This window comes from Crocodylus siamensis, chromosome 1 (assembly GCF_052110815.1).
Source record: "Crocodylus siamensis isolate JL-2025a chromosome 1, ASM5211081v1, whole genome shotgun sequence".
NCBI classification, from domain to species: domain Eukaryota; kingdom Metazoa; phylum Chordata; order Crocodylia; family Crocodylidae; genus Crocodylus; species Crocodylus siamensis.
The window spans coordinates 282,133,004-282,148,923 of NC_143395.1; the positions used below are offsets into that span (position 1 = coordinate 282,133,004).

Here is a 15,920-nt window from a genome sequence, read left to right on the forward strand (position 1 = left end):
TCATCATGGTCCAGGACACTATTGTACTAGCTACTATCTAAACATATAACAAAGGATTTATAAGAGTTTGTCTAAGTAGCAACAGTTGGCTCTATTCAACAATTTTATTTTTCCAGACAATTCTCTGACAACAAAGTATTTAGCCATCACAATAACAGCTACATTTGTCTACCAAAATCCCCAGTGAATCACACAGGTTTCTCCCCAGGTAGTTCCTGTAATTTACAAATGTGGTTGACTGAGTTTGAAAGCTCTTATTGATATAAACTAGGTGTGAGACATCCAGGTGCTGTAAAGAATTTTATCAATGGAGATAACAGAGGGTATGTATACATGTGTGCTTTACTGCTCAGTAGACTAATTTGATGTTCAGTAAAGTGTCATCATCTATACATGCACAGCAGTCAGGCCCATGTAGACTAATTTACTGCACCACCAGATAGTCCTTGTGTCTCACAGGACTATCTGACAGTGCAGTAAATTACTGTGCTCAAATGCAAATGTAGATGGTGACATCTGGATTAGTTTACTCCGGCTCAGATTGCACTGTAATTTATTCAGTTGCATTAATTGCACATGTAGATGCACCAGGACTATACTATACTAGTGATGTAAAAGGGTGAAGCTGTTACCACACTTGCTATGGCACATTGCCATTGAGGACTGTATTACCAACAAATTAATAAAGGTAGCTTTGCACTCTAGATGACATCTGTTACCACTTGTATGTACTATAACTACAAATGCTAAATATGCAATCGCAGAAGAAAGCCAGCAAAAATTAGGTAAGAAGAACAATTAGTCTTACCACCACAAATAAGTTTCCTTTAATCATGAGCCCATTGAAACTGATGTTCAGTGTTAGTAAGGAGAAGGATTTCACTCTCTGGGACAATATGATTTCTGCCTGGAGTCTATTAATAGCATATTTTTTAATATTAATTAATAATTCCCAGTAGATGTCAAGGTTTTTCACCAAGGAGGTCAGTATTCATATCCCCATTTTATACCTGGGGAAACTGACACACAGTGAAGTCACTAGGCAGTTTAGCAGGAAAATGAGCAATAGATCCCAGGACTTCTGAGTCCAGTCCAGACCCCTATCTAGTAAGTCAAACTTTTTCCCCTGTACCAAGATTTAAGAGAGGTTGACATAGAAGGTGACACTCTCCTTCCCCCCCTTCCCCCCCACACACACTGCACAGTGCCCCAGATAGTCCCCAAGCCCTGGCCCTTCCAATCCCTGCTCCCCATAAACTTACCTGCGAAGAGCTGCTTGGGGTGATTTAGAGGCAGGAGGTGCCATGTGTATGGAGGGGATGGGTGTGTGAGGGGGGGCAGGTGCCTACCAGCCCCCAAGGAAGGTGTCCTGGAGCTGGAGGTGGAGCTGGGGCTAGACAGCAAGGGTGGGGCAGGAAGCAGTCCCTTGAACCTCCATAGGAGGAATTGGGCAGGGGGCCCTTTGCGGGCAGCAAGGAGTTGTATGACCTGGCTGGTAATACCAGGGCTGGTACCTATGTTCACAGGGGCAGGGCAGGGCAGCTGGGAGATACCTGGGGGCGGGGAGGCATGGCCAGTCCCTCTGGCATGGTGCAGGAGTCCCAGCCCGGGGTAGGGGGTACCACGGGTTTCCCCTCCTCCTCCTTTCATCCCATGCCAGGGCCAGACTTGCTCTGCCTCTGCCTGCATTAGCTGGAGCTGCCACAACCACTGCACTCCAGCCCAGGCAGGACAGGGGCAGCTGGGGGCTCCTTCTGGCAGGGCTGCGGGTTGCAGGGTGGAAGTGAGGGGCACCAGCAGGGCTGAGAGGGGTATGGGGAGGGGGGGATGTTGACTTAGGAATGAGGGGCACTGGCAGGGCCAGGAAACTCTGGATCAGGGGTGAAGGGTACTGGCAGTAAGCCAGCAGCAAGTTGCAAGTGAGGGGCACTCAGTTTTTTTTAAAAAATTAAAAATTAAACTCTCAGCCTACCATTATTTCCTGCTTCAAATTCTTTATTTCCCATTTTCCCCAATCAAGGAAGAAGAAAGCTGAAGAGGCAAATATGTAGCCATAGATAAGGTTCAGGTGGAAGGAGTTTCTCTGTACAAAAGTAAAGAAAAAACTTTAGAAAACAGATGGATGTAGAGAGAACAGTTTACTTCTTCCAAAGATTGCATCAGTAGTTAAAGTGGGGTAAGAGAATTAAAAGGGATTTTTGTTGAAATGTGATGGGGATGCAGGCATGTTTTAAGGAAATTGCAGTTAGAACAATAGTCTCATGGTCATTTCTTCAGTGCAGTTTCTCGAGGATGAACATTCGCATCCCAGAGTTCATAAGGACACTTTTCATTAAAAAAACAAAACAAAAAAACTCAAGCATGTTTCTGTCTGCAGTATTAATGCCTCAAACTTAAAATATCCAACTCCATGCTTATCTTATTAAGCAGGGAAGATGTTAAACAGGCAACACTTGGGCCCTATAAATAATTTATAATGATCTAATAATTTAGTGTATGCTCCTAGTCACCATGATGCAAAAAGATGTAATTTCAAACACAGTCAACACAGCAGTTCCTTATATAGTAGAGGACAGCAAACCAGCTAATGGGGAAAAGAGTCCCTGCCATCTATGTGAATGTGTCAAAAGCTCATTTTTGGTTTAGTTCTAATGAACCCAGTGAATTTATACCAGGGATGAATTTGGCCTACTATGTTCTGGGTATCTACCTATCTGTATCCCTGGCATTTCTTGTATAGAGCTTGTATCAAGCTGGATACATAATATAAGCCAATAGGCAGCCTGCCTTTTAATATATTTACAATCTGTTCTATGATCATCTGATTGCGGATCAATATCGAAAGTAAACTTAATCTCTGGTGAAGGCGACCAACAGATACGGGATGAACAGGGAAGCTGACAAAAGATGGGATTCTTCATGAGGCATTTGAGGAAGGGTAGTCTTGTGGTATAGCTTTAAAAAAAGGCTTAGGTAATCTTGAAGGGGAGGTAGCCATGATTGATAAATAAAGTTCATTACAAAGCTTATATTTGGTTGAACTTTGCTTTCATTTACTCTATATCTTGCTTGTTTTCTCAGACCAGACCTTCCTCTCTTTCTGCCTATCATCTTTGTGCAAATTTTTCTTTCCATGCATTTTATAAATAGTCATAGTCTATAATTATGAACTACCCGCTCACTTACCACACTCAGGCCCCCTCTACACGTTACACTTAAGGTGTGATTAACCAGGTAATCATGCCTTAAGTTGTGACCCAGTTACACAGTCAACCAATTAATGGCACAATAAAAAAAGCAGTAAGCTACAAAGCTATTCCACAAAAACTGTGTAATAAATGTATAGCTTGTTCTAATCACACCATTTAATTGAATGTGTGGCCAAGAGCCCCGTTAACTGAAGGGCTCCTAGCCATGGGGGTGCACCATCCGGCTGCCAGCCTTTTAGTTGTCAAGGATTGTACTGGTGACAGCTGCAGAGCTTGAAATATGGAGAACACCTCATGAGGTATGGGATTTGCAGCAGGTACAGTGTTCCCCATGCTGCCCCTGCTGCAAGGCCTACAGCCCACATGAGCTGTGGGGCTTGCAGCAGGGGCAGTTCAGGGAACACTGCTCCCACTGCCAGTCCTGCTAAGCCCTGTTAGCTGCGGGGCTTGAACCTGCAGGAGTCAGTTTAGGAGGAGCCTAGGACTGTGATTGAATCTAATGTGTAATCCCACAGTTGTGCCTCCTGCCATGTACATGTGGCATGAAGTGCAATTGTGTAGATTATGCATTAGATCCCATTGCACTTTTATCTGCACATGTAGAGGGGCCCTCAGACATAAAGCAAGTATCACCGCCAGGTAGAATTCAGAAGCTCCAGTAGCCTGAAGGAGGATATATACACAGTAGAGAGTTAATATTCTTTACTTCTAAGACTTCTATATTCAGCTCAACATTATAAAGTACTTAAGGTTAAGAAGTCCTGGGGTTTTCAGTTTAATCTTTTGTGGCTACATTACATGGGTCAGTCAAAATTACTTATATTTTAATGCCCATTTTTCTCACATTATAAATTATTTTTCCCATTATGCATTCCTCCTTAAGGCTTGCACCAGTTTTGCTGGTGGCAGGTGTCACATTCACCTTAGTGTGAGGTCCTATACAGGGTTCTCTTCAACCTGCTTGAGTCTCATGTGTTAGGGTTATGAGGTCAGATTAGCTGTATGAGGTGGTACCTCTACTACGGATATGCCAAATGGGCCCTATTCAATTTGGATTTGGCCCAAATCAGGGACAGTGATTCAATTACTTGATTCAGATCATTGTCCCCGATTCTCAACAGTTGATGCTGATTTGGAGAATCAGTGATTTGGCCATAGACACAGCTTTAAATGTTTTTTCTGCTTACCTTGAGGTACCAGGCACAGCTTGTGAATGCTGTGATGCTTGGGTAGATGGAGCATCCCACAGGAGCTTGTGGGGGGACATCAGTCACCAAGCCAGGGAGGGCACGGGGGGGAGAGGAGGGGAGGGACCCTGCATGCTCCCTGGCAGACCCAGAAGCAGACCAGAAGTGCTTCTAGTCCACTTCTGGGTCTGCTGCCAAGAGCATTGGGGACCTCCCCATGCTTCTTTGGGATGCTTCTTCTGCCCCAGCATTGCAGCATTCATGAGCTGCCTGGTACCTTGAGGTATGTAGAAAAAACATTTAAAGCTGTGTTCATGTCCGAATCATCAAATCTTTCCAAATCTCTCCAAATCTATTTGGAGAGTTCTAATTCATTTCAGAGAGATTAAAATGTCTCCTGTTTCAATTCAGATTTGGAGATTCAGCCACCAAATCGGGCCAAATGTCCTCTGAATTGAATCAGTGACCCAAACTTTGTGCAGCCCTAACCTCTATCACAAGTGTGCTGAAATGGACTGTCTCTGTATTGGCACTCCACAAACTGGTAGAAAAGGTGCCAATGAAAAAATAATGGAGGCAGCTGAAGGATTTCTTAAGGCCACAAGAATCTTTCAAATGGAGCTCCAGTGGTTCAAAAACTCCTCACAATTGACCCCTGAGGAATTTGACTGCTATCCCAGCCCATAAGCAAGAATTTTATCTTCAGACTGGTGGCTGCATTTTGTTCCCCCACCCCCACCCCCTGCCGAGTTCTTTCATATTTTTTTGCATAAACACAAATTATTAATTCTATACAAAATAAGGATGTCTTTCTATAAATAATTTGTAGATGAAATTTTTGGTACATGCAAAGCAGATATTTGAATGTGCAGCAGGCCAGTAAAATGTAAAGCAGCTCAACCAAACATACAAATGCTAAGTTGCAAGCAGTTATTGTAAATGTATATTCACTTTAAGTTTGTAAATGCACATACACTTTATGTATTAATAAATGTGTTCATAAATTCAGGATAGTGAAAATAGACTAGGAAGTGAAGGGGGGCACAGGTAGATCTCTCATGGTTTGTCTACACTGCTGCAGTGGCTGGTTCCAGGGAAGAACATGGCTGAGTGCATCTTACCACACAAGTCAAAAGACAGGCACCAGACCCAAATATCTGCCAACTCATCCTCAGTGCCCACTTTCAAGCCTACAGGAGGTACATCCACATGAGACATTTACACAGCTACTAAGCAGTAGGCCTACTGCTTAGTAGATGTGCAGTAAACATAGTATGCCTACATATGCACCCCTATTAGGCTGGAAGATACTAATTTACTCTGCAGCAGGACAGTATATGTAGAAAAACTCTGTGGCAGCACATGTATAAATGTTGCCCTGGCACCCTCATGCCCCAGCTAGCCCCTCCACAGTATGTTGAGCTAGGGGAAACAGCTGTGGGCTGGCAGGCTGACCCCCTAGGTCCCCTGCCAGCTGATGCTGCTTTGACCAGTGCTGTAGCAACTAAGTTTGGCACCCAGGGCAAAGCCCACATTGGTAGCTTGCCCTTGCCCCATGAACAGATCCAGGGGGCACATGCTCCCCCATCCTTGCCTGAGAGTGCACACAACAGCAGGAGCCACCCTTACCCCTTCCCTGTGCCCCCCTCATACAAGCCACTTATGACTCCATCCCGCTCCCTGCCCCGGCTGGGCTCTCTGCCTGTCAGTGCACCTTTACTTCAGTGCCCATGTTGGTCTCCCTGCTTGCCCTCCGCTTACTACTGGCTCTGACTCAGCCTAACATGCTGCTGTCCCAGGCATATGTGAAGACGTGGTGTCCAGGAGCAATAAACTCCAGAACAATAAGCTCTGGAGTTTTTCATGCGCATTAACTGTATGTGTAAATGCCCCATGTCTGTTAGACCTAAGAGTATCCACTGGTGACTTGGGTAAGCAGGGAATGAGCACGACACACCCAGCCCCATCCTCCATGAGACACACCTGTACGGTTGCATAGATGGGCTTCTAGTGTTCTTCAGAGACTGCTTTAATTAGTTTAAACAGGTATCTGGTGGTTATATTTGTGAAGAAACTCTTCAAATACCTGAAATCACTATATAGACATCCTGAAGTAGTAGCACTGACATATGAATTGAATTGATGTGAAGTGAAATATCATTTGTGATATTGTTAAAAAAATCAGTTAACTAAATAGAAGAAATATGGTTTTGGGAAGGGCTTATCAGTGCTTTGCAAAGTCAAGGTAGTTAAGAAGGGGATCTTAAAGAATTTTTAGTGAATGTATAATATATACAAATTCAGGATGGTAGACAACAGCAACTGGCCCCATAGAGGTCTCTCTTCATTTTCTGAAAATGAAAGACTCAAACTGCTGTCTTAAGTTCAGTGCATGTGGAGGGAGGGAGAGGGGGAGAGCACGATCATGAATCAGATAAAAAAGTAACAGTTTCTATATAGACTAGTTTCAGCCGTAAGTGCTAGCAAGAATGTTATGCATAATGTAGAAAAACATATCCAGATAGGGAAGTGCAGTCCCCATGTTTTCTTTTTTCTTGTTAGACCAGTACTCTAGGCCAGGATACTGTGAGTTCCTTAAGAGCACAATTAGAATGTGTACAGCTGAGCATTCAATAATAAGCTATGCTGTACTCCAGAGTAATAGAAGGACATTCTCCTTACTTTTGTACTTTTGTCATTTGGGACCAGGAAATCAAGTATTTCAGCTCAGCAAGGAAGTGGACTGAGATAAGGAATTGCTTCTGAAATGGAGGTAAAAGAAGAAGGAGCTTGTTCTCTCCTTAAAGCACAGCATTCTTTCTCCACTTCAGTTATGGCTATGAATTCATAAAAAAACAGAGCTCTTTCTCAGTACCATGCAATGTGCTATTAATACGAAGGGAGTGTTTCATATGCTTTCACCTATTCCACGTGGTATTTTTCTTTGTGCTAATGTCTCTCTCCTACTGCAGTATCTGCGAATTCAGTTTATAATATTGTTAAGGTACAGAAAGGAAAAATGTATTTGGTGGTCTATAACAAAAACTTTGGTTTCCCCAAAGTCACTTGGTGCCCTCTAGTGGCTTGCATGGGCTGGTTTAACCACCTGCTGGTTTCTTCTCTCGCTCTTGCCTGTCTCAACTTGAATGTTTCTAGGAATGTTTGGGACATTGTCTTCTGCTAACTGGGGCATCCTACTCCCCTCTTCCCTGTTCACTGGGATCCTGCTCTCCTCAGCTTAGTCTGCAGCTTGACTCTTTTTTCCCCTCCTAGGATTTTGCACCAGCTCTTGGGGGTTCATACCTGCCATGATGGCTCTCAGGGCTCTAGTAGTTTGGTCAGAGTTTGCTGTGCCTCTGACAGCCAGCTATTCTTTCCCTGGGCCTCTGTTGGCCCATCAGCTCTGTGTGCTCTAAGCTCTTTTGTGGAACATCTTCTGTGGCCTTGTTTTCTCCCCTTCAGCCATGCCCATGCCTCAGCCATGCCCATGCCCATGGCTTAAGCCAGTCTGCAACGTAAACTGTAACGCTCAGCTTCGGCACTTAGTTTTTAGGAAGTCCCTCACAGTCTGCTTCCAATCAGAGCTTGCGGACTGCCTTGCCTCCCGGGTCCATGAGCTCATGTTCCCCTGTTCCTGCACTGCTCCTGTTCCCCCAGGGCATGCCATATCCTGCTTCTGCCAAGGTGAGACCAAAACTGAGTCTATATCACCTAGGTTTAGCTGATATGTGTCTCAACTCTTTCTCTTCCTGGCCACCTGCCCTGAGGCTGTCTTAACCAATATCAGCAGCTTTCTAATAGCCTAATTAGTAGGCCTACCTCTGCTTTTCACTGTAGTCCAGTGTCTCTCAGTCTACTGCTCAGGGTTTGTCTCCTGCAGGTTGCCAAGCTCAGCCTTTGGTGACTGCAAATCCCTCTGTTCTGCTGCTCACTCCTGCCCATGAGCAGGATTTAGGTAGTGTCCCTCACTATATTATGGTGGCTGACTTCCACTTTTCTTAGAGCACTGGGCCTGGCAGCAGCCCCTCCTCAGTCTGAAGTCTGGATTATATCCTCTGTGAGGTCCTCTTCTAGGTGCTGTGCCCCCCTCTGAGCTTTTCCTGCTTATTAATGAGGTTGTTCTTCCACCTGCAAAGCTAAGGGGGGGTTAGGGACCCCCCTTAGCTTCAGGGCTTAGGGGCTAAGGGTTCAATGACAACAGGATCAGACAATTTAAAACTACCTCCATTGTACTAGAATATGTTGCACTAGAACCAGAACTACTGCATGTGATATGTTCAGTTACAAGTCAGAACACCTTTTTTGCTTACTTGTGTTATTTTTTCCCCTAGGCTCCCAGCTCTTATCCTCTTATCTCCATAAGTGTAACAAGACAAACTTATCTTTGGTATGAGTCCACTGAGTCTGATGTTGTGGCTTCTTTCTACTTCTGGAAAAGTGCAAGCAGGGAAAAAATTGGCTAGATTGTGCCAGCTGAGAACTGGTCTGGGTAGCAGGTCCTGTGGAATTCAAATAGATCTCAGTAGTGTCCCAATTACTTTTCACTGTCCTTGTGTGAAGGCACATCTGAATGTTCTGGCACTCATCCATATATCTATGAGTCACTTTATTTTCTTTTTGAATCATGAACTCTATAATACTCTTCTTCTAGCACAACAGTCATTGGAGATTTACTTCCTTTATAATAAATTGTTTAGGTAGAGGTAGGGCATAAACAATGATGCACTTAAAAACAGTCCCACAAAACACTCAAAGAATAGAACAATAAAAATGGGAGACAGGACACTTTAGTGTGGAGATAAAACAGAGAGGAAAATAGAATCTCACTCCAGAGCATAGTTAAGATATGAAAATCCTGGTGAAAGAGCAGAGGGGGAAAGAAAGGGAAAAATAATGGAAGGAGAAATCTACAAGAGGAAAAAAAAAGATAACAATAGCTAGTTGGAATGAAAGCAATTGCAAAATAGAAAGAGCCAAACAAATATAAGGAATAATCTTAGTAAGAAAGCCAGCCTAACTGCCTAGCACAACAGAACAGTATGTCCTTTCCCAAACAACTGGTTAAATAATAAAAAAATAGCAGTGAAAAATAAGAGCGGATGCATACAAAAATGGGAATGCAAATAACAGACATTGATTGAGTACTGCTTCCTTCTATGCATTACAACAGTCGAATGTCTTCAACAAGTGATCAGCCTGTTTGCATAGGTTACATCTGGAGCAAACCTGTCCTAGGCTAGGGACAGAAGTTACACATAAACCGGTTTAAGTGATCAGAAATTGGTTTAAACCTGTAACAGAATAGAAGTTCAGTGCACATAGACCAGTTTCAAAATGGCTGAAACAGGTTTAAGATTAACCTGATTGAATGTAATATCAGACTTAACTTATTTAAGTCAAACTAGTTTATGAAACTTCTGTCTCAGATCCCTTCCTAGTTCAAGTTAAAACAGAATATCTCAGCATCCCAACATTTTGCAGCTGGACTGTCTGCTCCAGAGAGCTGGGATGGCCCTGCTCCCTAGCTGAAGCAATGAAGGCTGGCTCACTGCCCCCCAGCAAACTCTGCCTGGGGTGGGCCCAGGGAGAAGGGTTAAACTTCCCTTCCTCCCAGTACAGACCTGTCCTGTTAAACTTACTGCTGGCTGCAACTGGAGACTGCAAATCCCAAAGGCACTTGGAAGCAGGAAGAAAACTTTATGCGCAACGCTGTAGAATCCTACTGTTGTAATTGTGGACTACAAATCCTAGAGACCTCAGGGGTATCAGGAAAAGGAAGTGAACACACAGCCTATGCTGGCTATATCCCAGACAGCCTTGATCTAGTGCCTGCTGGCTTGAGCCATTGCAGGCATGTGGCTGCATTTCCTGAATCAAAAGTGAATGTCTGTTCAGTTGCTTATTGGTTCAATCTTTGCAGTTTAGATTAACCTGCAAAGACTGAATCAATTCAGCCTTAGGCTTTTTGACTATCTGTACTTAGCCCTAGGGTTCAAACTTGTTCAGATATAGTATTTTGGCTTAGGGCCTTAGTACCCAGAGAGTGCAGCATCAAGCCTACAATAAAGCAGTAGATCAGTACAGCAAAAGCTCTGTTATCCAGCATCCCTTGGGAATGGGGGATGCTGGTTAATCAAATGTGCACTGTCTGGTGCACTCCCTGGCATCAGTGTGCCAGAGGACAGGGAGAGGGGCCCCACACAGGCTGCTTTGCTCTGGGTCATGGGCCAAAGAAGTAAAGGAGAAGAACTTGGCCTGCATAGCCACCTCACTTGGATGCTGGTTAGTGGAGCTTTCCGGCTGATAAAGTGCTGGATAACACAGTTTTTATTGTACTATCAGCCACAGCATAGCATTGGTTGGGATGATCTAGTTGGGGAGGGTCCTGCTTTGAGCAGGCAGGTGGACTAAATGACCTCCTGAGGTGCCTTCCAACTCTAGTTTTCTATGATTCTATGACATAATGAAATACACTGTATCATTTGCTATACAACTCTGCTAGTGCATCATAGTTCTACTCTTCCAGTCCTGAGTTTCTTTTTAGGTGACTGCATCAGTTATGTTGAGGGCATTTAATAAAGTGAAAATATGTTCTTTGTGAAGTATCGTAAGTCAAAGACACTTATTTCATTTGCAGCAAAGTTACATTTAAATGTATTCTAGGTTTCTGGCCGTGAAGGTAGCAATAGTTTGACTCATAGGGGTTGCTGTGAATTTTAGAGTTGGCATGGTGTAGTAACAACGATATGGTCACTACACAGCATCATTCAATATCAGTCAAGCCTTATTTCAGTGACAAACTCATAGGGTAAGGGCCTGGTGAGGATCTAGGGGGTGCAGCTATGAGGTTGCACCTCCCCTCGCTTTGGCTGGGCTCTGCATACACAGTGAGCTCAGAGCTCACTGCCTGTTCAGCATGAATTGGAGCACTGCATGAGCTCACAGCTGAAGGGCATAAGCTCTGGCCTCTACCCCTTTACTTTATTCCTTGATCTGCAAGTCAGGGTCAGATATTCTGTATCTGCTGTGCACAAAACATCCAAATAAAGTTAATCAGAATGTTGGAATGCAGACTTGGGATCTAAATTGAATCATTATATATAAGGGATCGGGTCATTTCTTCTGAGAACACACTTGAAATAATTTAGAATTATTTATACTATTAAAATCTGATTCACTTCAGGTTTTTTTTTCTTGTAATGCTTGTTTATTTTCAGTGTTTATTCTAATGAATGAATTTACTGGCAGGGGTGGAAGTTGAAACAGGTTATTTCTAGCATATATTAGAAAATATTTAGAGAAATCTAATTCTTAACCCACAAATTGATTAATTTATTAGATTTATATTCCACCTTGTCCAAAGGACTCAGAGCAGCTTATAGTAACCAAACAACCCACAGGCAAAATTCCCCACATAACACCCCAAAACCAAAGGACTCCAACTTCCTCTGTCCCCCAACCATACCTCCCTGCCCAGATCGCCACAAAAACAAACCCTTCCACAAATCTCAGCTGTACCTCTCAACAGCCATTTGCATCTAATTCACACTCAGTTACAATAAAACCCACAATCCCCACCCACTGATTCCCATTACCCTACCTCAACCCCAGGGAAGATCCCCCTCACTTATCCCCAAAGAGCTTCCAAGCCCAAACCCAAAGTATTTGCCCATAACACAAATAATATCACTGAACACAAACATACTATTCTATCTAGGTATACTAGAAATCAACCAAAACTGCTCCAATTTTGAAATTTTATCTCTGAATCCTTCCAAAAAACATTCATGGTCAATTAACTTGTCACTACTGAATAATCACAAAGACTTAGAAAAATGTCAAAGGATAAAGAGTAGTCCCTCTCAATGTTCACAATTTAATGAGACCCATGTGTTGAATCTAAATGTGCTTTTTTTCTCTCTCCATCTTTATGAGCTAACATTTCTGATTTAATAGCAGAAGTGGATCTGACCAGAACTAGGATCTAGTATGGATGTATACCTCCTCCTGTGCCTCCAAAATTTTGGAACGGCTTGGCTTTGAGCCTGTCTCTCCAGTTAATTTAATTAAAAGTGTCATATGTAGGCTGAGGTGAATATGGAGCTAAAATAAGAAGCAATTAAAAATCTATTGCTCCACCCTCGGTGTCACTCTTTTCATTCATTTTATATCCTCTTCTGTGCTCCAGTGGGCTTAATCGTCATGCAACACATACAATGCAAGCAGAAATATTTGAGTGAACGCTTGCCAATGGCTCAGAGCAAGAAAGAAGCATGTTTCAGATTACACTGTATTCTGTTGTTCTGATCTCCTTTCTAGGAGAGGCTGAGAAAGTCAGCCCCAGGGGATTTAGTGCTAGCAGCAGCAGCACATGATCTATCAATCGCGTGATTCCCACCACTGAAGGACTAATGGGAAGGATTGAGAAAAGGTAAATTTGCCTTAGAGTAGCAAGACAGAGTTCTTCTGCTTCTGGTCTTCTGTCACCAGCCAGACACTCATGGCTTCTCCTAGGCTAGAAACCTACTGCTGCCCTAACCGGGATGCAGCCACAGAGCTGATTCTGACTTTCCAACCTGAGGTATTCTGTGGTGTTTGCATTGGCAGCGCCTCAGTTAGTCTACTCCTTAGTATCCTGCAGCTCCTCCCCAAACAGGGACAGAGCCCCCGGAAAATGCCCAAAGCTTCCTCTTCCTCTACCATCCTTCTCCTCATCTCTGCTTGTGACATCCTCGGTGGGCTAGGTAAGGACAAGCCTGCTGTTCCTTGACATGGGCTAATCTGGGCTCCCTTCCCTTTGACAAAGTGGGTTCAAAATTAGCCTGTTGTCAGTTTTTGGGTGGACGTGGGTTATATTTTGTATGATTAAAATTAAAGGGTGAAGGTTTGGGGTGAAATTTTGGGTTTAACAGCTTGAGTTTAAAATCAGCCATGGTTCAAACAGTCTATCCTTAAAGCTATCCACACAAGATGCAATAAAAGTTTTTTTTTCAAGGACAGCAGATACAAAACTTAATTGATCTTAAAGTGTAATTTTAAAAGATAATTATCTGACCTTTAATCCTTAGTAACAAAGTTGTTATTATTTTTTAAAATGTCAGCTATGCCTCTGAGCAAACCATACTAGCAGCAAACCAGAGATTGTGCTATAGACAGACTTTTAAAATCTATTAGAACTTGGCTCATGAAGGACACTATGCTGCATGCTCACAGGGCAATGGGCTGGAAGGATAAGGCAATATGCATGTATACCCATGAATCAGATCTACAGAAAAATACCTAATTCTAATCAAACAATCTCCCTGCCAAACAACGCATGAACGACCACTAATTATGCCGTGTTCAGAGCGAAACCTCTTCATTCAGGTTTTCCTGCAACAGTTGTTAACCCTCACATATCTTCATTATTATTATTATTAGCTTTTGTGAACAGCCTAGATGCGTTATTCTTCCTGCCTTATATATATGCTCAGATGATATGGTAAGGCTAAATAAATAAAAAACAGTTTCCAGACCTTCTCTCAACCAATCATTTTTTAAAATCTGATGTCAGCAAGTTGTGCAAATAGTTTTCTTTCCATCTCCCTCCATTTTGTAACAAAAAAAAAAAAAAAAAAAAGATCAGTAAGCCATAGAACCATTTGCCCTGTATCTTCCTTGTCTGAGACTCATTTTTATCTGTCTTGAGTGCCATTCTTGTGGACCATGTATGGTGCTATCACATTATTACAAATAAGTACAAATGTTCAGTGATGAAAATGATATTTTTAAAGCAGTATTAACTGGAAAAATATTGCCATCTTCCTGTTTTCATTCATTGACAACAAATGAAAGAAAATGCTCTTTAAATGAAAAAAAGATGTTAAGAGTTAACTAAGCCTTAAGTATATGAAAGTGTTTTTGCATACAATACGCTCTTGTAGGCTGTCAAAGTTGTTACTGAACAGAAGCGTTGTTAATAGAAAAAAATCGTATATCTCAACAATTTTCATATTTAGTTTCAACTTTAACTACAGTCACTAGATTATGTCAAAGCTTAAATAACTGAACTGTTTTCCATTCGACTAGTTCATGGTTCTTGTTTCGTTAACGCATGAAACATAGGTTTTAATTTGAGAAATGGGACTGGGAGAATGCATGTTAACTCAAAACATGTAAAAAAAAAAAAAAAAAAAAGTCATAGCATTAAGTGTTTTCTTTTCCTCCATTAGGTATTATCTTCAGATCAACAATATGGTTAAGCTTCCCAGACTTCATAGCAAACATCTCTGTGATGAATGGAACTGATGTGTGGCCTACTGCTTTCTGTGTGGGGAGTGCGGTGGGTACAAACAGTTTTTTTCTTTTCTTTTCTGTTTTGCAAATTACATTAATTTGGTGAAGGGAGCTTGAAGGACAAACTACCCTTATTCTAAAGCAAAATTAATTTCCTTTCACATGTGTATAAGCACACTGGATTTCTGCCTCTCCCAAAAGTTACAAGTATTATCATGCCTAACTGTGCAGCAAAAACTTGAAGTGGGAGGAGAGCCAGCTGTTTCCGGAAAGGTGAGGACAAAATTATCAAACGGGTTGCTTACTTAGTGGCTAAATCCATATGCTTTCAGAGGAATAATTTTTATAATTTTAAACTCCATTAAACTTAGGTGTACATTATCTGAGTGCAGAATATGGCTCCTGGTTTGTCAGGCACCGAGGCAACCATGGATCTAAACTGAGTGATGTATTTTGTAATTGGGTATTGTACGCTAAAAATCTGACTGGAAATCATGGATGAAGAATGTAACCGCTATTTCTAAGCATCAAATATGGTTGACTTGGAAACCCCACCCCCCCAAAAACTGAAGCATTCGACACTGTAGGGATTTCAGATCCTTAGAAACTTCAAAGCGCCCTACACTGCAGTTAAGGGTGCGACTACAGCTGGTATAGATGTAAGCTAGTTTGAACCCCTTCACTCAGGATCCTAGTAGAGCATCATAGCTATCGCAGGAAGGAGTTCAGTACAAGGTAACTTCTGTAGTATTACTGAACTTATCGGGCAAGGTTTGCAGTCCATACTGAGCTCCATGTTGCATGGTTATACTGTAATCAACATGCAAGATGACTAGGTTAAAGCTATCCTGGGTATGTCAATACATGTTTCAGTCACACATTGACTGGTACACAAGTGACAACATTGTTTGTAATGGTTTATTACAGCCATATTCATCCATACTTTATTTGAATATGTATACATATGGATATAGGTTTATCTGGAAACTGTATATAGAAGCTGTGTTTAACAAGTATTAATTTAAGTTCACAGCTTCTACAGTAACATGGAGTCTGATAAATAGGATCAAAGATTTACAAAAGGGCATTAGGCATGTTGGTATTTAAGGAATTCAGGACTGAGCAATAGCAGTTTAGAATTACAATCTCATTATTGTTAAAGTATTTTGGCACATATAAGCAAAACTATCATTAGATTTCAAAATGCTCTGTGTGTGCAGGTTTGTGTGTAAAAATGATATAGTATTGT

General features: G+C 42.2%; 1 protein-coding gene across 1 annotated transcript in view; it reads left to right on the forward strand.

The window, feature by feature from the left end:
* The first annotated feature begins 12,833 nt into the window (after window positions 1–12,833).
* Window positions 12,834–15,920, forward strand: part of GPR143 (G protein-coupled receptor 143) — a 29,070-nt gene continuing 25,983 nt past the window's right edge. Inside the window, exons 1-2 of the mRNA XM_090064000.1 lie at window positions 12,834–13,140; window positions 14,608–14,717. Coding sequence (XP_089920126.1) covers window positions 12,897–13,140; window positions 14,608–14,717 — 354 coding nt within the window. The 5' untranslated portion in view covers window positions 12,834–12,896. The remainder of the gene's footprint in view (window positions 13,141–14,607; window positions 14,718–15,920) is intronic.